The sequence below is a fragment of the Tursiops truncatus genome, chromosome 18, assembly GCF_011762595.2.
Source record: "Tursiops truncatus isolate mTurTru1 chromosome 18, mTurTru1.mat.Y, whole genome shotgun sequence".
NCBI classification, from domain to species: Eukaryota; Metazoa; Chordata; class Mammalia; order Artiodactyla; family Delphinidae; genus Tursiops; species Tursiops truncatus.
The window spans coordinates 4,836,562-4,862,862 of NC_047051.1; the positions used below are offsets into that span (position 1 = coordinate 4,836,562).

The 26,301-nt window shown below is 47.7% G+C and overlaps 1 protein-coding gene across 4 annotated transcripts; it reads left to right on the forward strand.

Annotated features, from left to right (window-relative positions):
* The first annotated feature begins 11 nt into the window (after positions 1 to 11).
* RASL11A (RAS like family 11 member A) lies at positions 12 to 14,150 on the forward strand. Of its 4 annotated transcripts, none has more exons than XM_004315283.4 (5): positions 12 to 10,760; positions 11,505 to 11,923; positions 12,259 to 12,315; positions 12,414 to 12,493; positions 13,429 to 14,150. In XM_004315283.4, exons 2-5 carry the CDS (start codon positions 11,800 to 11,802, stop codon positions 13,894 to 13,896), a joined length of 729 nt encoding a protein of 242 aa, XP_004315331.1. In that variant the 5' UTR covers positions 12 to 10,760; positions 11,505 to 11,799; the 3' UTR covers positions 13,897 to 14,150. The 4 variants fall into 4 exon arrangements, with proteins under 4 accessions (XP_004315331.1, XP_019792393.1, XP_033699448.1 ...); XM_019936834.3 differs by having other exon boundaries at positions 12 to 9,685; positions 10,036 to 11,923; XM_033843557.2 differs by having other exon boundaries at positions 12 to 11,923.
* The last annotated feature ends 12,151 nt before the right edge of the window (positions 14,151 to 26,301 follow it).

A 26,301-nucleotide genomic window follows, 5' to 3' on the forward strand; every position in this document is an offset into this window, starting at 1 on the left:
GAGGATCAAGAACTTACCTTTGAAGCCTACTATTTAAATATACAGGGTTTAAAGCCCCTTCCTCGTCCTTTGTGAGTTACATGTTAGTTCTGAGTTGTTCAGACCTTTCGTGCAGCAGGGCTCAGAAAAGTATTAAAAACTGGAATAGCTTTTTTATTTAAACCGGGTAAGTATTTATATAGCATCTAATATGTTAAGTGACATTCTAAGCACTTTACGTAATGTACTCGTAAAAAACTTGGAATAAGTTTTGTTTTGCTCATTTTATATGAAAGGAAGCTGAGGCACAAGTAACTTGCCTGAGGTTACAGGTGCATAGTGTTGGGCAAAGATTCAAACCCAGGCAATCTGGCTGCATAATCAGATTTTAGTCATCAGTTCTATATTGCTTCATATTAATAGGAATATTTTAAAGCTACTCTGTCTAGTTGGAGCACCATTTTAGGTTTTGTTACTTCCTGGATATTTTTAATAGGATGTGGTAAACATCCAGTAGGGAATTGATCACATCTCATCGCCCTGCCTTCAGTATTCTGTGATAATACCTGTAGCAAGCTTATTTAAAATGAAAACCTTGGGCTTCCCTGGTGGCGCAGCGGTTACGAATCTGCCTGCCAATGCAGGGGACACGGGTTCGAGCCCTGGTCCGGGAAGATTCCCACATGCCACGGAGCAACTAAGCCTGTGTGCCACAACTACTGAGCCTGCGTGCCGCAACTACTGAAGCCCACACACTTAGAGCCTGTGCTCCGCAACAAGAGAAGCCACTGCAGTGAGAAGCCGGCACACTGCAATGAAGAGTAGCCCCCGCTCACCGCAACTAGAGAAAGCCCGTGCGCAGCAAGAAAGACCGAACACAGCCATAAATTAATTAATTTAAGAAAAATGAAAACCTTGACTACTCACTTGGTATTCTGTCCCCACTATTAGACTTGAGGACAAGAACCTGTTTATAATTTTAGTAAACGCTGTGAATAGGTTGAAACCCAATGTTAGTGGCCTTCAGTTTCATCTGGTGAAGTGTGATGGTAATAGGGCTTGGAATCCAGCAAACCCGGGCTTTGCATCTTGGATTCCTAACCTAACTCAGTAAATGGTGGTTATTAATTGCCTTCAAAGATTCACATCTAGTGGTAGAGGGTTATGTTTAAACATGACTCTGTTGGTCAAAAGAAATTGTTTACCAGCACCACCACAGAAAACAAGGAAAACCTTATATACTGCATCAGTTGGCATCTGTGTTCTGTGTTTTTCCATCTTAAGTTACCACTTATGGACTAGGTTGAAGTCACTTTGCATATTTTAAAATTCTATTTCATGAGTATCTTTCATAGCTGTTTCTTCATTCCTGCCCCTTTAGGCACATTTTGATTTCTCCTGTAAACTATTAAAGCAGCTTCAAGGCATGATGTTTATTGAGCCTCCTGCTTTATTGCATATTGCTTAACCTGCGTGTCTATAACTCATGGTTTAGTTTTTCAAGGTATGTGTAACTAGTCTGGTTCCTACTAAATTGTTTTTCTCTTTATTTCTGTTTTCCTACGTGATGGCTTTAGCTATTGGGAAAATTGTGTTTATGGAACTGCTCTTCATTGCCCCAGTTTTGCACACGCACTTGCCTTTGCCTGAAATACCCACACTTTGCTTTGTTCGTTTGATGGAATTCTGCTTGTCGTTCACTCACCTTGAGTCATAGGTGAACCATCCCTGATTAAAGCATTTTAAGGAGAGGAATGAAAGTGCTTGGAATCAGAGATTACTTCTGGTTTGGGTTGGTGGAATAAATTCCCCCACATTTTTGTGTGTTTGCTTCTCACAGTGTTTATAGTTTTTAAAACCTTCTGCCTTCCTCACTAGACCTGAGGGTAGGGACTCTGCCTTATATTTTGTACTTCTGGTGCCTGGCACATAATATACACTCAGTAAATGCTTTTTAATGAGAAAAGCACTGCTTTTTTTTTGTTTAAGACATTTTCTACTTTATGTTCAGTTTTATTTTCCTATGTACTTTATAAAACTATAGTGTTTCTGAATTTTGAGGGCTAACCAACTATTTTGCTCAGGAGTAATTGGGATTATTAAATCCTTCACATGGAAAAATCCGAGACCTCAAACATTTCTTTGTTCGTTCTCCAGCCAGTCATGTTAACCTTGCTGACTGTTGCTGCTTCTGTAAAATGAGGGTGTCATCTGCAAGTAGGGATTGGACTGAATGATTCCTAGAGGTCCCTCGCGTGCCATGAGTCTGATTCCATGTTTAACTATGACTAAGTGAAAGGAAGTATAATTGTGACTTGTCAAAAAGGAAATGGTGGTGTAAGATATCTTAGTTCAGGAGGGCTGGTGAGGCTGGACATTGGGAAAAGGAAAGGCTGCAAACAAGACTGGCTAAGGGGAGTTATTCTTAGGGCAGGTAGTCAGAAAATGTGAACGCTTCCATCTAGTGTATGGTGCAGCAGTTTTCTAAAATACTGTCAATGGCAATGCTATGTCAATATGCGTATAGCTCTTTGATTTTTAAAGGTGGATTTTCTCACATGCACAATACTGAGTTTAAAATGTGGTTTCCAGATTCTTGGTTCATTTTGATTGCTTTCCTAAAGGGTTGTACCAGTTAGCACTCCATGAGTGAGTGAAAATGATTGTCTTGGCACTCTCTTCAGCATTGATTATTATAATTTAGTCTTGGCTAATCTGGCCGGAGAAAATGTTGCGTTATTGAATTTGGCTTTCCTTAGCTTCTGGAACACTTAACCTGGTTTCCTTTTACCTCCACTGCACTCTTTGCTGGACCTTACTGTCTTTCTGACCTCCAAATACTGAAGTACCTTTATTCGCACATTCAAAACCCTATATCATCTGCCCTCTACCTACTTTTCTGACCTAATCTTCTACCACTTCCAGCCCCAAAGTCAGATTCAGTAAGTCATGAGCTATTTGGAGGTCAAACACCATTAAGGAAGTTATAATCTAGGAAGAGCAGTACAAGCGGAAATCCTATTTAAATCAAGGCAAAATAAGGCTTCAAGGAGTGTAAAAGGACAGTAAAGGGGAAAGTTGATGTTTGCAGGGCTCTTGTTTTCACTGATTTTTCGTGGTTTCTCTTGTTTGCTTGACCCTTTCCACGTACTGCTTCCTTGGCTTCAGCTTACAGACTAGTGAAAGCCAGCACACTAAGCAAGCAGCTTTTCGTTTGTCTTCCTCATTCTTTTGTAGCTTAAATTCCCAGTCTCCCACTGCCAATATGGCTTCTGCCTACACCACTCTGATGAAACTACTCCTAGAGGTACCAAACACCTGCTAATTAAACTTAGAGACTTTCCAATTTGGCTTTATCTCCCTGGTATTTGTCAGAGCCAACACCTTTGTTTTTTGCCATCACAGTTTAGCCAGGTTCCTCTGCCTGTCCGACTCCTTCGTCCCCCTTATTCTGGATTTTCCTTAATGTTCATATCTGTCACTCCTAAGTTCTTTCTGGATGATCTAAGCCAGTGGTTCTTCAAGTATAGTTTCCCAGCTCGCAGCATCAGCATCTGGGAACTTGTTAAAAATGCAGACCTACTGAATCAGAAATTCCGGGGAGGGGCCGCGGGCAGCACTTAACAAGTCCTCTGGGATAGAGACGCATGCTCCAACTTGAGAACCACTGAGTTTATGTCTAGCCATGTCTCACACACGTGAGACTCGATTGCAGAGCTCACTTTCTCTGAAGCTCTAGATGTGTATTTCCAGCTCCCTCTTGGGCACCTCCATTTGGTGCAGCTATTACACAGATGAGCTTGGAAGGTTTTATTAGCGGAGAGATGAATTAAATTGAAACCCTTGAGATTTGACTAATGTGTGTTTGCTGATAAGATTACGTGCCTGCCTTGAAATGCAGGTCGTTTAATGAGTAACCATCACAAAGTGTGAATTTATAAATTAATCCCTTACTGTACAATTCCCTTTTCTCACACTTACCAATGAGAATGAAGAAAAATATTCTAACTATAAAACTTTTCACCCTGTTCTTAAGTTAATAAGAGCCATGGTTGGGAATGAGGCTGCGTGGCTTCTTGAACTTTCTCTTCTGATCTAGCCAGGTATCTCTTAAGGCCTGTTCATGTTCAGTTGAACCCAATCCGAAGGGCTGAATAAACTACATCACACTGAAATTTGCTTCTGAACGTTGTGGCCAAAAGGCCCCCCGGTTTCCTGTATCTTCTGTACTCCCATCAGGGTAGATTTGCATTTTTCTCTGCACTAGGATGGGAAAGGTTCTAAATACAAACACTGGCTAACATTTAGCGGTAAGCGCCGCTAAAATATAAGAAGTTACGTTTATCTTATTTTTTGAGCACAAGAGAATTTTGAGCTGAATTTGATTTGAGGTATGAGTGTTTATAGCATGTTCATCCCAGCCCCACTTAAAGGAAAACATTGGTATTGTTCAAGCAAGAAACCTTCATAGAATCTTAGACAAATTGCTTGGTTATAAATAACAGTGAGGCAGCATCTGCAGCTGTTACTGCTGAGGTGGAGAAAGTGTGTAGAGGCGTGAATAAGCAGCCCAAGGTTGTGTATTGTGATTCTTTTTCAATAGCAAAGGTGAGTGGTGAGGGGCAACTGATGGGCTGTCTCTCAAAGGCCCTCATGGGAGAGGCACAGAGAAGCCTCTCAAAACTTTCCTAGCAAGAGTGCAGTTTGTGGAAATCACTTGGATTGGAAAAGAAATGCCACGGGGTGCTCTTTGCTGTCTACAGAATGAGATGATGGCTTAGCCCAAGTGAAGATGTGATTGGATTTTTGCTCCTGAGAAAGAACAGAGTTCAGATTAATTGCTCATGTCAGATGAGTAAGTGAACAGTTTGAAGATTCTTGAGAGCAGCGACCATCTGTCCTTCGGAGCTCCTAGCTCTGGCACTTGCATATACTAGGGGCCGCCTCAAGAACAGTTCAGTGGCGTTCCATAGCCTCCAGATGATGCCTTACTGAGGCGTTCATTGCCATCCACAGTCTGCTGCCCAACCTTTGGGTCATCTACTATATACTCACCTTTGAGACTGCTTGCTGTATGCTTCCTGCCTTCCTGCTTCTGCTCGTGCTCGTCCCTCAACCAAATAAGACATCTCTCTACCCTTGTGTTTCCATCTATCAAATATGCTCAGGGACCAGTCGTTGCTCCCTGCAGCTTTTCCTGATTACCCACCCCCCACTTCAGATTTCTAACGAGTTTCAGGTGTACAGCATTATATATCAGCATTTTGTGTACACTACAAAGTGATCACCAAAGATACCATCCATCAGCATACATTTGACTCCCTTCACCCTTTTCACCTACTTCACAACCTTCTTCCCCTCTGGTAACTACTAGTCTTGTTCTCTGTATCCATGAGTTTTTGTTTTGTTTTATAAGATTCCATATATGAGTGAAATTATTTGGAATTCGTCTTTCTCTGTCTGACATTTCATTTAGCATTATGCCCTTGAGGTCCATCCATGTCACAAATGGCAAGATTTCACTTTTTTTTTTTTTTTTTACAGCTGAGTAGTATTCTATTATACATGCCACATCTTCATCCATCAGTGGACACCTCCATATCTTGACTATTGTAAATAATGCTACAATGAATATAAGGGTGCATGTGTCTTTTCAAGTTAGTGTTCTTGTTTTCTTTAGATAAATACCCAGAAGCCGAGTAGCTGGGTCATACGCTAGTTCTACTGTTTTTTTGTTTTGTTTTTTATTTTTGGCTGCGTTGGGTCTTCGTTGCTGCTGCGTTGCTGCATGTGGGATCTTCCTGGACCAGGACTCGAACCCGTGTCCCCTGCATTGGCAGGCAGACTCCCAACCACTGCACCACCAGGGAAGCCCAGTTCTACTGTTTTTTGAGGAACCTCCATACTGTTTCCATAGTGGCTGCATCAATTTACATTCCCACCGGTGCACAGGAGTTCCTTTTTCTCCACATCCTTACCAACATTTATTTATCTTTTTGATAATAGCCATTCTAACAGGTGTGAGTGATATCGCATTGTCATTGGTTTGCATTTCCCTGATGATTACTGATGCTGAACATCTTTTCATGCGCCTGTTGGCCATCTGAATGTCTTTGGAAAAATGTTTTTTCAGATCCCCTGCCCATTTTTTAATCGGATTTTTTGTTGTATGAGTTCTTTATACATTTGGATATTAGCCCCGTACTGGATATATGATTAGCAAATATCTCCTCCCATTCAGTGGGTTGCCTTTTTGTATGTGTGTATGGTTTTTTTTGTTTGTTTTTTTGCCGTACGCGGGCCTCTCACTGTTGTGGCCTCTCCCGTTGCGGAGCACAGGCTCCGGACACGCAGGCTCAGCGGCCATGGCTCACGGGCCCAGCCACTCCGCGGCATGTGGGATCTTCCCCGAGCGGGGCACAAACCCGTGTCCCCTGCATCGGCAGGCGGACTCTCAACCACTGCGCCACCAGGGAAGCCCTGTGTGTGTGTTTTTAAGTATAGCTGATTTACAATATTAAGTGTACAGCGTAGTGATTCAATATTTTTATAGATTATACTCCATTAAACGTTATTACAGGGACTTCCCTGGTGGTCCAGTGGTTAAGACTCCACGTTCCCACTGCAGGGGACTCAGGTTCGATCCCTGGTCAGGGAACTAAGATCCCACATGCTGCGCGGCACAGCCAAAAGAAAAGTTATTACAAAATAATAGCTCTAATTACCTGTACTGTACAATATGTCTTCATATACATAGTAGTTTGTATCTCTGCCTTTCTGTTTTGGTGTCTTTTGCTGCGCAGAAGCTTTGTAGTTTGATGTAGTCCCATTTGTTTATTTTTGCTTTTGTCTCCCTTGCCTTTGCAGTCAGATCCACAAAAACATTGACGTCAACGTTATTGCCTGTGTTTTCTTCTAGGATTCTTATGGTTTCAGGTCTTACATTCAAGTCACTAATCCATTTTGAGTCAGTTTTTGTCTGGTTTCAGGTCTTACATTCAAGTCACTAATCCATTTTGTGTCAGTTTTTGTCTATGGTGTAAGATAGTGGTCTAGTTTCATTCTTTTGCATGTTGTGGCTGTCCAGTTATCCCAACACCATTTATTGACAAAACTGTCCTTTCTCCATTGTATGTTATTGGCTCCTTTGTCGTAAATTAATTGTCCATATATGTGTAGGAAAAAGAAAGACATTCAAATTGGAAAGTAAGAAGTAAAACTCATTGTTTGCAGGTGACATGGTACTATACATAGAAAACGCTAAAGACTCCATTAAAAACTGTTAGAACTAATAAATGAATGCAGTAAAGTTTCAGGATGCAAAATCAATATACAGAAATCTGTAGTGTCTTTATACTAATAACAAACTATCATAAAGAAAATTTAAGAAAATCCCATTTACAATCACATTAAAAAAAACCCAAAACTTATTCAGCCAAGGAGGTGAAAGACCTGTACACTGAAAGCTGTAAGATGTTGATCAACGAACTTGAAGAAGATGCAAATAAATGGAAAGATATTCCATACTCATGGATTGGAAGAATTAATATTGTTAAAATGTCCATACTACCCAAAGCAATCTACTGATTCAGTGCAATCCCTATCGAAATTCCAGTGGCAGTTTTCACAGAATTAGAACAAATAGTTATAAAATTTATACGGAACCACAAAAGATCCTAAATTGCAAAGCAATCTTGAGAAAGACAAAGCTGGAGGTATCATGCTCCCTGATGTCAAAGTATACTACAAAGCTATAATTATCAAAACAATATAGTATTGGTATAAAAAGACACAGAGATCAGTGGAACAGAGTTGAGAACCCAGAAATAAACCCATTCAGATTAAATTCTCTCTGTTGCAGCTGTATTGGAGTTCTGAGCCCATCTGCTTTGTCATTGCATTTACATGAGCAGTGTTCTCCATCCTACTCTCCACAGTGCCAAGATTTGAAATCACGGGGGTTGAGATGCCCACTATTGAATGGCTCTATGAGTAAGTGACTAAACTTGTCCAAACCTAGTTTAGGAGATATTTTACCCATTTCACAGGATTAAAATTACGGAAGAATTAATTGAGAATTTTTTTGGGAAACTCAACAGTGATACATAAACGATAATTATTTTAATTAACTTCACTGTGGGGGTGTCTGTGAAGTCAGGCAAGTCTTATACGTTGTTGTCCTCTCAGTAAATGTTTGATAACAGCTGTTGTTTATGTTCTGTACCAGCGCTTAACAGCCTCGCAGAGAGTAGAGTTTCAGTCATTTGACTGCTGAATTAAAGTAGGGAGCTGGTAGAGGAGAGAGGTGTAATTTTTATACTGAGGAAAGTACTTGAAGGCAAAGTCTGAGTCTCCAGCCTCAGTGTTCAAGGATTTAGGATAGACAGGAAAGGTAGTTGATATTGGGTGATGGATGGTGGTAGGAGAGACATTCCTGAAGTAGGGGAGGACCCCTGGCAAAGTTTTGCCTGAGGGCTAGAAATCAAGCTTCTTTGGATGGTGAAGGGTTAATAGCTTTCCAAGCCTGACCTTATTTGCATATTACTAAATTCTACCCCTCACAGTCATTCTAAACACCCACGGATTTGTGTATTCATATCTGCCTACACATTTCTATTATCTTTTTATATATATTTTTTCTATTATCTTTTTAAAAACACTTCAGCATACCTGTGTCATACTACTTGCACCACAATTTTACATAACTGGATACAAAGAAATCCAAAATGAAATAGCACGAGCAGCAATTTAGGCAAGGCTGTTTATAATTCTACAGTTCAGTAACATTATCTGCATAAAGGGCCACGGATGATCTTGGGTATTTGCAAATGCAAAGAGCTTTCCAAGGAGAAAGAATAACATTTTGAGTTCTGAGCAAAGGTGCACTGTACGTGCAAAATGGAACATAGCTGTCACCAGGCAGAGAACAGTATTAGGAATCTTACTTATGGGGCGACCTTAACCTAAAATGATCTTATACCTGACAGGGAATGTAAGGGAATGAGGTGAGGAGATAAGCCCACGATTCAGCCTCTTTTCCCTTGTTAAGTTCTGCATTTTAACTTCAGGAAAGCGAAGGGTGTTTGGACAGATCCCATTGACTGCTGCTCAACAAGGATCCCCTCTTCGGTTGCTGGATTTCTAACAGGGTAGCAATGTGTGTGGCCTCCAGGGAGGACCTGATCCGAGCTAGTCCTGGCAGCCCTGGTATTCTCCGCTAGGTACATGAATACACTGGTTCCCAGCTTCTCAGTTCTGGCCACTGAGATGTAAGAGAGTCTGCTGGGTTCTTCTGAGAATTATTTTATTTCATAATAAAAAGAGACGAAGAGGGTCCCTCCCTCCCTCCCTCCCTGCTTGGATGAGTACTTGATGTTTAGTGAAGCAGGAGCCATTCTGTGTTCAAGAAGGAGAGGCCAGGAGAATCTGAAAGGCAACAACCCAGGCCCCTGTCACTGAACTGCTCAAGGACCCCTGGAACCTAATTGTTTCAAGGTGGTTCTGTAAATAGTAACTCTCTTTATGGTGACTTTTCCCCAGTCAGGAAAGGCGGTTCCGGGCTTCAAGTCTTTCCAGTCAAACTGAAGTTGAACAGAAGGGGACTGCCTTGTGCTGAACCAAAGGACAGTACAGATGTAATAAGGCCGTTCAGCTCAGGACATTCCCTGGAACGCTTTCTCCTGAGAGCTGACTGCTCTCAAAACAGGTATTGGGATAATGGTTACACACGTGACTTCCGTCTTCTCCAGTTCACACAGTGAAGACACCATTCAGAAAGTCTGTCAGTGTACTAACATTTATTAAAGACCCCGTGAGCCCCAGCTGCCACTATGTGCTGGGCACTAAAGGCACAAGCCAGAGGCCCTGCCTTCTGGGAGAGAGACATGAAATAAATATTCCACCAGAAAGTAATGACAGTTGGGATCAGTGCTGCCTTAAGGGTGCCCTGAGCGTGAGTACCTGGGATGCAGGGGTGGGGATGGCAGCAGTGACCAGAGGAGGCTCCCCCGAGCGAGGGGCAAGGAAACCAGTCACCCTCTTCCTGGTCTGCCTCAGGGTTCTTCAAGTGAGAAGCAAAGAGAGCAGGAGGGATGGAGAGGACGAGATACCAAGAAACGGAGGCAGAGGAAATGATGGAACTTGGTGATGAATCCACGCGGAAGCGAGAGGGGTTAGAGCCAAGGCCTCTCAGTGGCCGGAACCGAGAGCTGGGCGCTAGTGTCCAGGGATCTGGCCCACAGGCCGCTGGCTTGGGCTGCCGGGTGGATGGACGCACATGCGCACACTCATCAGTGTGGTCGACTGCAAAAGCGGACCTCTTCTCCTACCCCTCTCTGCATCCCAGCCCTCTCAAATGTGGCTCTGCAGCTCTCTCCACCAAGGAGTGGAGTGCACTTCCCGCCCCTGGAGTGTGGGCTGGCACCACGACTTGCTTTGGCCAAGAGAAGGCAGCAGGCATGATGGGTTCCTCCCGGAGCCCAGGTCTCGGGAGGCCTGCTAACACTTCCACTCACTCTTGGAACTCTGCCCAGCCACCATGATCCTGGCCCACCTTCTGGGTGAGGAGAAACAGTGGCTCAGCCACTGCCCCTCCCACCACCGCAGCCAGCAGCCGGCCAGCTGCCTGAGGACACCAATCTGGAGCCACCAGCCAGCCCCCACCCCCATCGCCCCTAGCTGCCACCAGCTCTCTACGGATGCACGGAAGAATGAAAGCCTGCGGCCAACATCAGCTGAGCCGGGCCTGGATTAGGATAACCACTGCACTGACCTGCAGACTGGTGAGCAACCGTGAGGGATTGCGGTTTCAAGGCAGTAAGTTTCGTGCAGTTAGTCAGGCAGCAAAAGCTAACTGATACAACCAAGATGGAGAAAGGGGTGAGTGAGGGTGGGGCTGTCTAAGAGGCAATTGGACCTGTGAGGCTGGAGCACAGGAGGCAGAAGCCTGAAGGTCTAACCTGCAAGGACAGAATCCCAAGCCTTTTTTGCCTTTTTGCCACTGTGGGCTCCCGAAACCCAAGACTGGCCGGATTTTGCTTTTGTGTCCTCTTCTTCCTACTTCCACGCCCACCCTAAACTCCGCTTTACACTTAGAAATAAGTACTTGAATGTTGAAGCCAAGGCGTGACTCAAGTCATACGACGGTGTTTGATGGAGGATTAGTCCGGAGCCAGAGCTCTCAATTAGCTTGTTGAGTGCTCGCTAATGAGTCAGCTCAGCCAGCACCAGCAGCCAGGGGCTGGGTTCGGAGGCTGAGCTGTTGGCAATGGCTGTCCCCAAGGGGCCTTCACAAATCTGGAGCAAGGTCACAGTGTCTGCAACTCCCTCATACTGATACTAAGTCAGGGCTCTTTATCCTAATAATGTCACCCCTCAGCACCTTTCAAAAATAAAAAGGGCAACATTCGCCAGGAATTTATCCTTCCCATTGCTGCGGAAACGTCCGACCGATTGCATTTTTCCTTTCTTTCGTCCCCCAGCTCATAATTCTGATCTCTCTCATAATTCCGGTCTCGCCTCTGCAGGATGGAGGGGGCCGCCAGGGCTACGCAGGCACAGCAGAGGCCGGATCTCCAGGGCCCGGAGGCCGGAGCAGCGTAGGCCCCCGGCAGAGCGCGTCAAGCGGGTGCGTGCGCCGCGGTGACGGTGCCCTGGGCTCTCCGGCTCCGCCCCCTCTGCGCAGCTGCTGGAAGGGTCGGGAAGAGGAGGAGCCGGAGGCGGCCGCGGGGCCCCCAGCGCGCCCAGCCCTTTAAAAGCCGCCGGCCGGGCTCGCCGCACCGGCGGCCGAGGTCCCCGCGCACCGGAGTCCCCGCGCTCTTCATGCGGCCGCCTACCATGTCCGGACACTTTCTGCTCGCGCCCATCCCCGAGTCCTCCTCCGACTACCTCCTGCCCAAGGACATCAAACTGGCCGTGCTGGGCGCCGGCCGCGTGGGCAAGAGCGGTGAGCGCCCCGGGGAAAGCGGGGGCTCCCGGCGGAGGGGAGGGCGCAGGGGGGCCCGGACGTTTCCAGGCCGCTGCCGGCCTCCCCCCGCCAGCCTGCTTTCCCGCCGCTTCCCCGGACCTTGCACTCCTGAGCCTTCACCGGCGGGCACCTGTTGGAGAACGGGTGCCGGTGCGGCGCGTAGCGCACCCCCGGCCGCACCCTTGCCCCTGCGGAGCCTGGGGATGCAGGCAGCATCCGCGGTACTGCGGCCCGTCACGCCCCCATTTCCCCGAGACGGTCCCGGTTTGACCGTCTCGTCCTAGTCCTTCAGCTGATTTTCCTTTCCTTTTCAGCAATGATTGTGCGCTTCCTGACCAAGAGATTCATTGGCGATTATGAGCCGAACACAGGTTAGGTTCGTTTCGTTCTGTTGAGGCTGCATGCTCTGATTTTCTTTTTCCTGAGGAGAGTGTGAGAATTTAAAACTCAAGTCTCCTTCATTCTCCAGGCAAGTTGTACTCGCGGCTCGTGTGCGTGGAGGGAGACCAGCTCTCCTTGCAGATCCAGGACACTCCCGGGGGCATCCAGGTAAGGACTGCCAAGAGCAGGCGGCTCCTCCGCTTCCAGACGCCCGAGCTAGGTGTCTGGGCACGCCTGTTACGCGCTCAGATGGAGGGGTGTGCCGTACCCAGGTGGGGCCAGTCGTTGGGGTGTTAGAAACCGTCCACGGTGGGGGGCGGGGATAGTGGATTGTTATAGAGGCCGCCTTCTGCTGTCTGCCACCTCGGAAAGGGGAAGAGATGCTTAGCTTCTCTTCGCAGCCCTGGCCGGGGCATCACTGGTTACACGGGTCTCACCACTTCTGTCAGGAGCAGCTCAGCCTTGGAACCCGGAACAAAACTATGGGGGTGAGATTCTGGAGAGGGTCTTCTCCCCTAGCAAGGTCTGCTGAAGCGCTCCTGTTTCTCGCTGTTCCTCTCAGTAATTCCAATCAGATAACCCCATGGCAAGCCGTCAGGAATGTAACTTGATTAACAAGTTACTAATTGCTCTCCCTTCTAGGGAGGAAAGGTCTTGTGGAAGAACCGAAGGAAGGAATTTGTTTCTGTAACATTTTCAAGAAGGACATGCTAAAAATATGTTTATGGGTTGGGGAATAGATATTTATCTTGGCTTATTTTCAAAGTTCTGTTTATTCTGAGTTAGTTCCCTAAAAATTGCGCCATCCTGAGTTGAAGTTCTCATTGAAGTCATCACAGACTGGTTCATCACAGGCTACCTGCCAAGCAAGGGGGTTAAAAGTAATGTGTTGGTAACAGCTAATAAAATAACCCAGGAAGGGAGCTTGCCTGAGAATTGGCTCTTGCCATATCAAAAGCTTCCTTCTGCAGAAGCTGGGTAGAATCTGAAACTATATTTAGTGATTTCTTGTTCAAACGTTTTTTTCAGGGGTGGCTTTGATGTTCTTTCCAGTTTCTCCCACCGAGAGCTTCCTTGATCCGGGCTCACTTTGCTCTTTTCAGGTCCAAGACAGCCTCAGCCCGGCAGTCGACTCCCTGTCCAAGTGCGTGCAGTGGGCAGAGGGCTTCCTGCTGGTCTATTCCATCACGGACTATGACAGCTACCTGTCCATCCGCCCCCTGTACCAGCACATCCGGAAGGTCCACCCCGACTCTAAAGCCCCCGTCATCATCGTGGGCAACAAAGGGGACCTTCTGCACGCCCGACAGGTGCAGACCCGTGACGGCATCCAACTGGCCAACGAGCTGGGCAGCCTGTTCCTGGAAATTTCCACCAGTGAAAACTACGAAGATGTCTGTGATGTGTTTCAGCATCTGTGCAAAGAAGTGAGCAAGCTGCACAGCCTCGGTGGGGAGAGGAGAAGAGTCTCCATCATCCCCCGGCCACGTTCTCCCAACATGCAGGACCTGAAGAGGCGCTTCAAGCAAGCTCTGTCCTCCAAGGCCAAGGCCCCCTCCACCCTGGGGTAGACCCATCTGCACTGGATGGACTCGTCCCCTTTTTATCACGCATTCATGCAGCTGAGAAGACTGGGGGTCACCCTTTTTAATCACACATTCAGAGTTTATTTTTATACAAACTATTAGTTTTCAAGTGTATGTTTATTTCTGAAAATTCAAACGGTGATTGCCTAGAAGTTGGATAGAGTTTTTTTTTAATAAAAGATTTTTTTTTAAACTGTAACTGCTAGCCACTTTTCCATTAAAGGCAAATGGCAACATTGCTCCTTGTTTTTAAATGTTTTTTTATAGAAATCATACTTGCACCAGAGCCCAGAACTGCTCCAGGCTTACCCCCAGTCTGAACTCTGATTGGTGGCTCCTGCGGGGAGGGGTTGATGCAGAGGGAATCTGGTGTGGGAGAAAGGACAGTCTGTGGAGGAGGAAAGGGATTTGAGTAACTGCAGGATGTCTTTAATTACGGCACTTTGCCCCGGGCATGAAACTGACACCATGTGATTTTCAGCGGAAGGGGTTCATTGTGCACAGATGCTAAAAAATTATGACATGAATAACATTATTATTTATTGGTGTAAATGGGAGTTTATCCTCTCCACCAGTATTAAAAAAAACAACCCTCCTTCCAGCATTCCCGTTGTCAGTAAGTTCACCCTCCCTGGAGTTGCCCGAAAATTCTCCATCCCTGTCTCCTTTACCCTAACCAATGGCGCACCCGGTCTGTCAATTCTCTCTCCTGTTTTTCTCTAAAGCATCACTTTGCCTTAATCCAGGCTTTTACAGCTCGTGCCTGGATGGGCAAGCAAGCGTGTGGGCGAGGCACTGGTTTCTTGGCTCTAAATATTTCGTCACACCAGGACAACCTTACTAAAACCAACCCTGATCATCTTATTTCCATGACTGAAAAAACTCAGCTAGTTTCCCCTTATCTGCCGGATAAAATATAAATGAGGCGTGGAATGAAGATTATTTGCCACCTCTCCACACTCATCATCCCCTCCTTCCAAAACAAATGCGCGCGCATGCGCACACACAGCCGAAATCGATTCCAACAGAACGCTCTGACTTTCTCACTCTTCACCAGGTACTTTCATGCCTCCCTGCCTTGGCGCGAACTACTCCCTTGAATATTTTGTCCTATTCTCCACCTAAAAGATCTTTCAAGTCCCGAGTCACATGCTACATTCAACTCCTGGGGTGCCTTCTCTGAGTCTTCCTCTATTCCTGTAGCATTTGTGTTATAACCCAACCTTTCCATGAAGCTATTATTTGTCACCCCCATTGGAAGGAGCACTGCTTGAGGGCAGTCGCTGCATTTTATGACTTTGTATTCCAAGCTTCTAGCCCAGTGCTTGCACATAGGCTGGTAGGTTTTCAGTAAATATTTGATGAATAAGTGAGTGACTACATTGTTTTTGGTGCCAAGGACAACCATGGCAGATTACAATGAAACAACTTGCCACTTCTGCAGAACGAGGACAGGAGGTGTTCTCAGTAGTTGAAGGTTCTTTATTAGCGGTGACAGGAAATGACACATGCAGCTTCTGGCCACTGCGGACCATTACCCTTGACTGTGTCCAGACCTGTGATGGAAACACCACCCTTCCCTATAGTTGGGGGGTGTCTAGGCAAAATGCCATAAAGGATTAATAATGTTAGATCATTCACATCTAAAGGTGTATCCAAATAAGAAAACAAGTATATTTTGGATTCCATCATCTTTTGTTGTTGTTTGGGGGGGATCGTTTTGGATTCCATTGTGTTTTAAAACGTGCCTAAGTCTCCTTGTTCTTTGCATACTCTCAGCATAAAAGGAGTTCTTCCCATCATCAGCCATTCCTGCTTCCTACCACCCCTCTTAACACTGAGGCGTGGACATGAGAGCAACTGGCCCTCCTAACTGCTGCCACGCCCAGAGCGTGCCCAGGTGGCACCGGTGCCGGGGCTCTTCCGCCCTCAAGGAGCTGAGATCAAACATCCCATGAAGAAAAGGTCAGTCATAATGTAACAGCTACAGAACAGCACAGGAGACGCCCCAAGGCAGCCTATGATTCTGTTCCACGTGAGCGAGCTTGGGGACGGGAAGGGCCCTTGCGCTTGCCAGGATCCAGCCCAGTGTGGTCCGGTGGGGCCAAAGGATGAGTCATGGGGCAGTGCCAGAGGGAATAGCAGCCTCAGGGGCTCGGGCAGAAAGTGGTTCTCCCGTCCTCAGTATCACAAAAAACTGACTTCCAGGGCCACAGAGCTTCTTCTCTTCTCTGGTCCCCAGATCCGGCCCTGCACAGCACCTGGCCTCTGTGTCTCATGGGGACCTCAGTGTCTCTCCTGATGGCAGCGGGGTCTCTTGAGGGTCAGGTGCCTGGAGAATGCCTGTAACGGTCCTGAGATAGCAGCGCTGGACATAGAAGAGGGGAGGCTGGAGCTATCAGGAGACAGTTACGGGGGGAACGTTGTCAGATTTCTGTGTCGGGAGGTGGAGCTGAGGATTTGGGCTTGACTGGGCCGCGAGGAAGCCCTTAGAGAGGAAGCTGGGCCCTGAGCCAGGTTCTTCCCTCCAGAACCGGGAGGACAGGGCCTTCAGAGCCCTGGGTGTCATTATATTGCTGACGGGGGCAGAACTCCTGAAACATTAGGCAGAACATTGAAACCGTAGGTGGCTGTGGACAGGACACTCTATGCATCTTCATTTGGTGGGTTTGCCTTACCGCCAAGGTGTCATCATCAGTGTGAGGGTCACCTCCATCCTCACAAGGGGGGAGGAGCTACAGCATCCTTGGTCTCTCTTCACCACCACCCCACCCCCGGCCATCCTCACTCTGTCTTGAAATTCCTGAGTCTCTCTCCATTGGCACCACCCATTCTCCTTCCGGTCAGGGCTCGGCTTTAATTCTGCCCTCCAACTGCAGAATGATTTAATTCATGTGCCTATCAGTGAGGTTCTGGAAGAATGGACGGGACCCAAATGGCTCAACTGTACATGCTGCAGTCATGCTGTACTTCACATGTGACCTATGAAAAGCAAACTTGAATGATGGAAAAATAAATCAATTTGAACAGAAGGAAATAAATTTGTTTTGCTCGTGTTGAGGTGAAGGGAAGTTCTGAAGTTTATTAATATCCATTTAAAGAAATGGATTAAAATAAGTAGCGTGGAAGGTGGCAGTGAACAAAAGAGCAAATAGGAAAGACCAGATGACTGTTTAGTCATGAATGTGGGGCTCGAGTAGCTTTTTTCCCTTGTATGTGTTGCAACTTTAACTTCTCATTATGCAAAGTTACCAATTCAAATTTACAGTGGGAAGATACTTTGTGTGATTAATAATTTATTCTTACCATTGGATCTGTCTCCAAAAGGAGGGATATTTTGAAAGACTTTGTTAAAATTCGTCTCAAGCTGCTTTGACACTCAATGAGAAAGATGTGATATAGGGGAAAAAAATCCCCAATTATCTTCCAAACACCATTAAGTTAGCCAGAGCTCAAGGAGGAGTGAAATGATGTAAGTGATGATTGGGTTGTGATAGCAGACATCTCAGCATAGAGTAGAAATTTGCTAAACCCGGATGAAACATAGTCATCCCTCATGTTTGGATGCCCTCGGGTACCTCCGTCCAGTAGAAAATTAACTTTGTTAGGGCCAGACGTGTCCTCCTCCAATTCAGCGCCATAGCATCTGTGAGACTCTCCCATACATGACAGCATCCCCCAAAAGATATTCTGCGCGCCCTCTATCAAACTGTCAAAGGTGGCTCTTTTCCTCTTGGTGAATTGGAAAGAGAATGTTCTCCAGACCATGGCTACTTGAGCAAAATAGGTATCATCCCTTTTTAAAAAAAATTATTTTATTGAAGTATAGTTGATTTACAATGTTGTGTTAATTTCTGCTGTCCAGCCAAGTGATTCAGTTATACATATACATACATTCTTTTCTGTATTCTTTTTTTTTTTTTTTTTTTTTGCGGTACGCGGGCCTCTCACTGTTGCGGCCTCTCCCGTTGCGGAGCACAGGCTCCGGACACGCAGACTCAGCGGCCATGGCTCACGGGCCCAGCCGCTCCATGGCATGTGGGATCTTCCCAGACCGGGGCACGAACCCGTCTCCCCTGCATCGGCAGGCGGACTCTCAACCACTGCGCCACCAGGGAAACCCTGTATTCTTTTCCATTATGGTTTATCACAAGATATTGAATATAGTTCCCTGTGCTCTAGAGTACGACCTTGTTGTTTATCCATTCTCTACATAATAGTTTGCATCTGCTAACCCCAAACTCCCAAGTATCCTCACTTTCGATTTCCCTCATCTCTTTGTGAAGAGCACCTCTGCAGTGACTCCCATGATTTCAAATTACCTGCAGGTTATTGAGAACCTGCTTCAGGCAAGGCCCTGTGCTGAAGGGTGTGGTGTCTGGATGACATTCCTTCTCTGGGAACTCAATCCAGCAAGAGGTCTGGGGGCCGCCTTGTGGGTGGGACTCTGGGGGTCTGCGAGGTGAAATAAGACGCTGACCCAGACGTGACGGTGTTGACGAAGTTAGCGGAGAGTGCAGATCGCAGAGCTGAGCAGAAGAGGCAAACACCCCAGAGACCGGGAGGAAGTGGCCTTCCTTCCTTCGCAGATTGTAAAGCATGATTTCCTCTGAGCATCGTTTTATGTTCGTGAGGACCAATGCGTTACACTTGTAAAACACTTACTGCCATTTCTTACCAGCATTCTCTATTTCAATCAGAAGAACAGGGACTTTCCTGGCAGTCCAGTGTTTAAGAGTCCGCACTTCCACGGCAGGGGACACGGGTTCGATCCCTGGTTGGGGAACTAATATCCTGTATGCCTGGCTGTGTGGCCAAAAAAAAAAAAAAGGAAGAACACTGTTAACAGCAAGGCTTACTTATATAAACAGATTTTGCCTGGAAACACTCACATGGATTTGTTGGGTTTTTTTTTTTTTTAATTAATTTATTTGTTTTTGGCTGCGTTGGGTCTTCGTTGCTATGCACGGGCTTTTTCTAGCTGCGGCGAGCGGGGGCTACTCTTCGTTGCGGTGTTCACTCGCAGGAGCTCCTGAATGAGGGAAGGCTCACGTGATAGTGAAGGCTGAGAAGTTCCAAGATCTGCCGTCAGCAGATTGGAGACCCGGGAGAGCTGATGGTTTGACTCTGGTCTGAAAACTGCTGTCTCAACGTCCAAGAGCAAGTATACCAGCTTGAGCCCAAGAGGCAGGAAAGGATGGATGTCCCAGCTCGAGGCAGTGCGGCCTCTTACTCAAGGAAGGGTCAGCCTTTCTAGTCTGTTCAGGCCTTCGACTGATTGGATGAGACCCACCCACATTAGGGAGGGCAATCTACTTTACTCAGTTTACTGAATCACATGTGAATCTCACGTAGAAACACCCTCCCAGACACATCCAGAATAATGTTTGGATACCCCAGGGCCCAGTCAAGTTGACACATACACTTAACCACAACGTACAGTAAGTCTTAGGTGCACTTGCTCGTTTAATCCCCCCAATGATTCTATGATGTAGCTCATTATTATCATCACCATTCGACAGATGAGGATAATGAAGCTCAGAGAGGTTCGTTAACTTTCTTACAGCCTCTCAGCGGGCAAAGTGGCACAGTTGAGAGTTAAGTCCAAGTCTTTCTGATTTGAAAAACGCTGTAGTGTCTTGCTTCCCATGCCAATCATCCCACTGCGTGCACCCTCTGGAAGCTGCTACCATTCTCCTAATGAAGCATCTGATTGCATGGTGTATCTATCCAGGCTTTCATTTACAAGCAATAGAAAAGACTCTGGCTGATTTAGTTAAAAAAAAGTGGGGGGAGGTTTATTAAAAGGCTTTTGAGTTAACTCGGTCACTGGGTGAGCTGACTGGTGAGCTGACAGCACCAGCTGCGGCTGCACAGCTACAAGGGAGGCCAAGAAAGTAAATAGCTGGCATTTCCAGCATCTGCAGTGGTAGGTGGTCCCTGCCTCCTACCCAGACCTGTAAGGCGAAGGCTCACTCCAGGCTTTGGAAGGGGGTTCTCACACCGAGCAGTGGCAAAGGCCACTGCATACCTTGAATGATGATTGAGCGATGCAGAGGGGCTTCCACCTTCAAAGGTAAGCGAGACAAAAGCAAAGGCAGGCCACGGCAAATCCTGGGGCTCCTTAAACACGAAACCCTAAGAATCAATACATATCTGACATGGGGGAAACTGGGGCTCTAAGACAGTCAGTAAACACCCAAATTCTGTTAGTAAAGAGAGTTAGTGTTATGGGTTGAATGTGTTCCTTCAAAAAATATGTCAGGGACCTCCCTGGTGGTCCAGTGGTTAAGACTCCACGCTTCCTCTGCAGTGGGCGCGGGTTTGATCCCTGGTCAGGGAACTAAGATCCCGCATGACACGCAGCACGGCCAAACAAAAAAAAAAAAGAAAAGAAAACAGATATATTGGTATCCTGAGCCCCAGAACCTCAGAATGTGACCTTATTTGGAAACAGGGTCTTTACCGAGATAATCGAGTTAAGATGAGGTCACTAGGGCACGCCCTAATCCAGTACAACTGTGTCCTTACAGAAAGGGGAAATCTGGACCTGGAAGGACATGCACAGCAGGAAGGCGACGTGAAGAGAGGAGAAAGCCACGAGAAGAAGGCAGAGATTGGGGTGATGGGCACCCAAGCCAAGGAACTCCAGATTCTGGAGAGAGGTCTGGAACAGATTCCTCCCTAGAATCTTCAGAGGCTGTTTGGCCCGGCCATCAAATTGATCTCACAGTCTACCCTCCAGAACAGGGAGAGAATCCATTTCTGTTGTGTAAGCCCCCTGGTTGTAGTGAGTTAGTAAATAGCTGAGCCCACATTCAAGCTGACTCTCTCTGCACCCAGAGCTGGGGCCCTACCCCCTACACACCTTGCTGCCAGGCATGGCAGAGCAGAAGGAACTATGACTCTGTATTCCATTCTTTTTTTTATATATAAATTTATTTATTTTTGGCCGCGTTGGGTCTTCGTTGCTGCGTGCAGCCTTTCTCTAGTTGCAGTGAGCGGGGGCTACTCTTCATTGTGGTGCGCGGGCTTCTCATTGCGGCGGCTTCTCTTGTTGCCGGTCACGAGCTCTAGGCACGTGGGCTTCAGTAGTTGTGGCACATGGGCTCAGTCGTTGTGGCTCGCAGGCTCTAGAGCACAGGTTCAGTAGTTGTGGCGCATGGGCTTAGCTGCTCCGCGGTATGTGGTATCTTCCTGGACCAGGGCTCGAACTCATGTCCCCTGTGTTGACAGGTGGATTCTTAACTACTGTGCCACCAGGGAAGTGCTTGTATTCAATTCTTGAATTAGGATATGGGTTTAGCAGACGTGAAAGCCTCGAACGACAGCTGTCAAAGCCCATCGTTACTGAGCACGGAATGTCTCTGATGAGAAAAGCTGCCCTCAAAAACAGAACGGCCTTGGACACAAAGAGATACCTGTGCCATTGTCCAAAGAGAAGGCTGTGTGTTCCTACCTGATGAGCCTGCTAATGTAGCATCTTTATCAGATCACACGAGCCCACAGATGATGCCCCAAGCGGTCCACGCCCCCCAGCCGAGGAGACTTAGTCAATCAATGGCTCAATCACAAGGCTTTCTGTGGAAAGCGCTGTCATTGACGTGGGGAATGATTGTCTTAATCCCTGCTTTCTCTTGCACGTGTCTGTACTGATGCTGTGACATCTCGTCCAGTGCAACCAGATCACCTCCAAAGAGACCGCCTGCCTGCTAGTGAGACCCCTAGCTGACCACACAGGGCACGTTGTGGAAGAGGGGGGGCGTGTGAGCTTGTGAGAGCCAGTCACCGGGGGTGGAGTGTTGGAGGAGGTCGCCAAGAAGATGTGACCTCTGGTTTGCCCCGACGGCTGGAGTCGGGCAGCTTGAGGACCTTCACCCTGTCCCCTGTCCTCAGAATGAATGTGCCCTCAGCTTGCCTTCCCCGCCCCCCAGGAGCTGCCCCAGGATGCAGCCTTGAGACAGTGACGTGGTGTTGAGACCATCTGGACTGTGTATGTGACTGAGCCCAGTTAAGGCCTCTGGATAAACTTTTAAGATTCCAGAGGGCGGGGTGGAGACCGACTCATCCTGCAGCCGCCCAAGACAAGCCATGTAAGTCAGTCCCCTTGCTTATTGAACTTGCTGTCTGCCAATCTGCGGCGGTCTGCCTCTTCTGATCTCACCTGGGAAGCTCCGAGGAGGTTTGGGAACCAACAGTGCAGAAGTATCTCATCATGATTTTGACAAGGGTCTAGTTAGTATCCAGTCATGTTCTTTTTTTTTTTTAAATTTATTTTTATTCACACATGTAATACAAAAAGATGTTCTCATTACAAAACTTCAACCAGTACAGCTATAACTAAAGTTCCTCTTGATCACTATTCCCAATCCCAGGCTCTTCTCAGAGTGTGGTGGATGGCATTCCAGACCTGTTTATGGAGTTTCATTTCCCCTTTTCTCACCCAGTTACTGTCTTCTTCAGGAAAAGGAAGTATTAGATTTATCTAAGTTATAACAGTGGAATTTTTAGAGTCAAAAACCTTATTTATTTATTTTTATCATTTCTTTTTTTTTTTTGCGTTACGCAGGCCTCTCACTGTTATGGCCTCTCCCGTTGTGGAGCACAGGCTCCAGACGCGCAGGCTCAGCGGCCATGGCTCACGGGCCCAGCCGCTCCGCGGCATGTGGGATCTTCCCGGACCGGGGCACGAACCCGTGTCCCCTGCATCAGCAGGCGGACTCTCAACCACCGCGCCACCGGGGAAGCCCTTTTAATTAATTTTTATTGGAGTATAGTTGCTTTACAATTGTGTTAGTTTCTACTGTACAGCAAAGTGAATCAGCTCTGCGTATACATATATCCCCTCTTTTTTTGGATTTCCTTCCCATTTAGGTCACCACAGAGTACCGGGTAGAGTCCAGTCATGTTCTTTATGGCATGTTTTCCCTGTGGCAGAAGATCCAGTCACATAATGCTATTCAACTATCATGTCTTGTCCGTCTCCTTTAATCCAGCTCTAATATTTTTGGATTCTTCCATCCAAAGCCCAGCATTTATTGGCAAAGGAACTTTTAGAAAATAATATACTTCAAGTAGCATTTCAAATTCTCAACGCAACCTACCTGAACAGCTTCACTGGATCTTTCTGAGGAGGTGATGCCTCATCATTACTTTGGCACAAAACACAGCACTCTTGTTTTTCAATTTCATGCTCCAGAAGGTAAAAAAAAAATGAACACTTCACCAGGTTCCCTTTACTGTTTCTTGGGTGCACTGAAAACACTGAGTCCCATGAACAAGCAAGAAGGAGGCGCCTGACTGACAATTTTAGACGGAAAGGCCCTGGTCGCTTGAATGGTCCGGCTGCATTGAACAGTTAGGACAGTTAGAACCACATCGGTCCTCACAACTCCCCATGCAGGGGACAGTTCGGCAGCCATAGACCCCTTTCTTCATTGTCCCCATCCCCAGTGCACTTTAGGAAGCCAACGTGCTCACTTGTGATTCTGTTTTAGGAGCACTAAGGGGTGGGATGCGGGGGCTTTTGCCATAGACCCTCACTCGGGTCTCGGAGGCCCATCACGGGCCCCAGGGTCAGCTTCTCTTGGCTCCCAGACATCCCAGCTTTGGGAAGAAGTGTCTGTGTGAGTAAGAATACTCATCCCGTGAATGGGTCACAAGTAAAGTCATTCAAGTGGTTACAGATTTAGATGCTCAAACATAAGCAGTCACGTGACTCTCTCACAATGACTTGCAAATCTGAACACCCACTAGAATCATGGGAGGACCCAGGGCTACAGAGCATTCCAAGTGGGGAACACTTGTGCTCACTCTCGTCAAAGCAGCCTGTCAACGTCACTGTTTCTTCCCTCCCTCCCTCCATCCTTTCCCGGAAGGAAGGATGCTCTGCCTTCCTCCAGTCCTTCTGTGTCCTCCTTGATCTCTTGCAGGCTGACTTCAAGCCTGTTGAAGGTGATGGGCAGGTGGCGAGGTGGGGTCCTCCCCCGTCAGGCATGGTCGAGTCTTACCTACCTATCTAGACTGGCAGCCCGAGTTTCCCGGACACGATCCTCTCTCGATTCCTAGAAGACCTTATCTACTCATCGACCCTAAACATGGTCGGTCTGTCCTGTTTCCTGGCCCGCATTCATGTGTTCCTTGCACCTGGAACTCCTGCCCATCAAGCTCTTAGCCTGTCTGCAAGAGCAAACGCAAATGTCACTTCCTCCATGGAGCCTCCTCTGACATCTTCACGCCTCCACCCTGGGCGCCGAGCGCGTAGTAGGTGCTTCATGGATACCGTCAAGTGAGTGAGTAAGTGAAGGAAAGAACGAACTGTTCATTGCCTCTGTTGCTCTTAGTGACACTGATTCGAGTCACAGAATAGTACAGCACAAGTGGGCTGGGGGGGCATCCAGGTCACAGGACAGCTGATGGCTGTGAGAGATCAGATTAAGTTAATTTGAATTTTACGTGTTCTTAATCTGTTTGTGCTGGGAGGAGTTACATGGATGTGGCTTCGCGAGACCACTTGGTCCTGATGAGGATGTGATCTTGCTGATGCTGAGTTTATCCGGGAACCAGAAGTCTGATGTTTGTAAACAGTCCCTTAAATGGAAGCATTAAGGGTAAAGGTTGTTTGCATGTTCTTCTCAGATCCTGTGAGACCCTACCCTGCGTGGTCCATGTCACAGGAGCCGGGCCACCTCCTGCCTCCACCCCCGCCCCCTGCACTTGTCGGCTGGTTGAATGTTCTCTGCCCTCCATGGGGTCTCGGATGAGGCTTGGCTGAGGTCTTGGCTGCCTTGTTCTATCCCTCCCATGTTGACCCCGGGTCGGGAGATGAAGGGAACAGGAGCCTCAAGACTGACGGAGCTGGGCTCCTGGGTCATCGACCCGCCGCCCACGTGGTAGATCCCTAGAAGCAAAGGAATTTCTTATTGGTAATTGCCCTTTGCTTTGCTGTAGCTTTCTGGAGCCTTTGCACATTTTTCACGGATGCTATCTCATTCAGCCATCAGAGGAGCCCTGTCAATTAGGCAGTGAAGCTGTTATTTCCACTTTTAGGAGGAAACTGAGGCTCAGAGAGATGACGTGCTTTGCCCACATAACCTGGATGTGGTAGCACGGGGACGGGAGCCTTGTGTTACTCACCGCTCCTGCGCTCTCTCTACTCCACAGGCTAGCTTGTACAAACGTTAAGAGCTTTGTGCCATCAGCTGTCCCGTCACCAGCATTCAGTCGTCTTATCTGGTGATATAACATGATGATAATAGTATATCATAGCATATGTAGTATATTTATATGTGTACTTATATGCTGCATAGAACTAGGCACGGTTTTCAGTAACGCTTTATGTGCTGTTACCGACCCTTTCAAGTCAGGTCCCGGCAAGGGTCCTCCTGCTTGGTGTCACTTGTGCCAATAGAACAAGACGGAATTTAGGGCAGAAGCGAAGGAAAGCTTTATTCTTTGATTAAAGAACGGGGAGGTGCGAGCCCCGCTCCAGAGCATATACTCTCCCCGCTCTCCCCGCTCTCCCAAAACGGCCATGGGCGGGGCTGCTTTATAGGGTCTGGCGGGGGGGGGGGGGGGGGGGGGGGAAGGGGGCGGGGTTCTTCTCGGGCGCAGGCGCAGCTGTGCCACTCCCGCTCCAGTGCCCTTGCGGCCTCTCTGCACACGGCCCGCCGCCGCCATCTTGGATTGAATGTCACGTGGGGTGTCAGCGGACAGCCGGGAGCTGAGCTGTCGGCATAGCTGTTACGCATCGGGAACTCTGGAGTGCAGGGCCGGGTGCGAGGCCTCTGCATGTGGCCCACCTGTGAGCCAGTGACATTAGACTCAGCACAGAGGAAAAGAAAAAAAAGGTTAGACTTTATTTTATTATCCAGATTCTATCTTTATTTCTCTGGAATTGTGAATGGGCTTTGCCGGTGACATTAACACCTCACACCCTTCTGAGGTAAATCCTGTGCCCATCACCCCCACTTTACAGATGAGAAGACTGAGGTACAGGGAAGTTCAGTAGCTTGCCCCAGTTTGCCTGACTGGTAAGAGGCAGACTCGGAAGTCAGGCCTCGGCCGTCGGGCTGCAGACTGGACTGTCTTAGCCGCGAAGCCATGCCGCCCCTCGTGCGCCGTGTCTGCGGAGGGAGCACGCAGGCTGGGAGGCTGGCTGCTTGCCGCCCTGTCCACTTGTTGGAGGGGAGAGCGCGGAGGCCCCGGGGAAGCAGCAAGGGCTCCGTGTCCAGACTCGGGCGCCGGCCGGAGCTCCTGGGCTGCTGGCCTTCCCGCCGGCATCGGGCTCCTGGGTCCCTCGTCCCCAGCACAGCGGACACGGTGGCTGGCCCGAGCTGCCAGCTTCCTCTGGCTCCCGGGAAGGCTGGCCCTGGGCTGACGACAGACGCT

What these genes read in the sequence shown, in the direction of transcription:
- RASL11A (XM_033843557.2), top strand. Translation starts at nt 11,800, where the DNA reads ATGCGGCCGCCTACCATGTCCGGACACTTTCTGCTCGCGCCCATCCCC. An exon ending in CGGCCGCGTGGGCAAGAGCG is followed by an intron (nt 11,924 to 12,258) that starts GTGAGCGCCCCG and finishes TTTCCTTTTCAG; the next exon opens with CAATGATTGTGCGCTTCCTG. An exon ending in ACACTCCCGGGGGCATCCAG is followed by an intron (nt 12,494 to 13,428) that starts GTAAGGACTGCC and finishes TGCTCTTTTCAG; the next exon opens with GTCCAAGACAGCCTCAGCCC.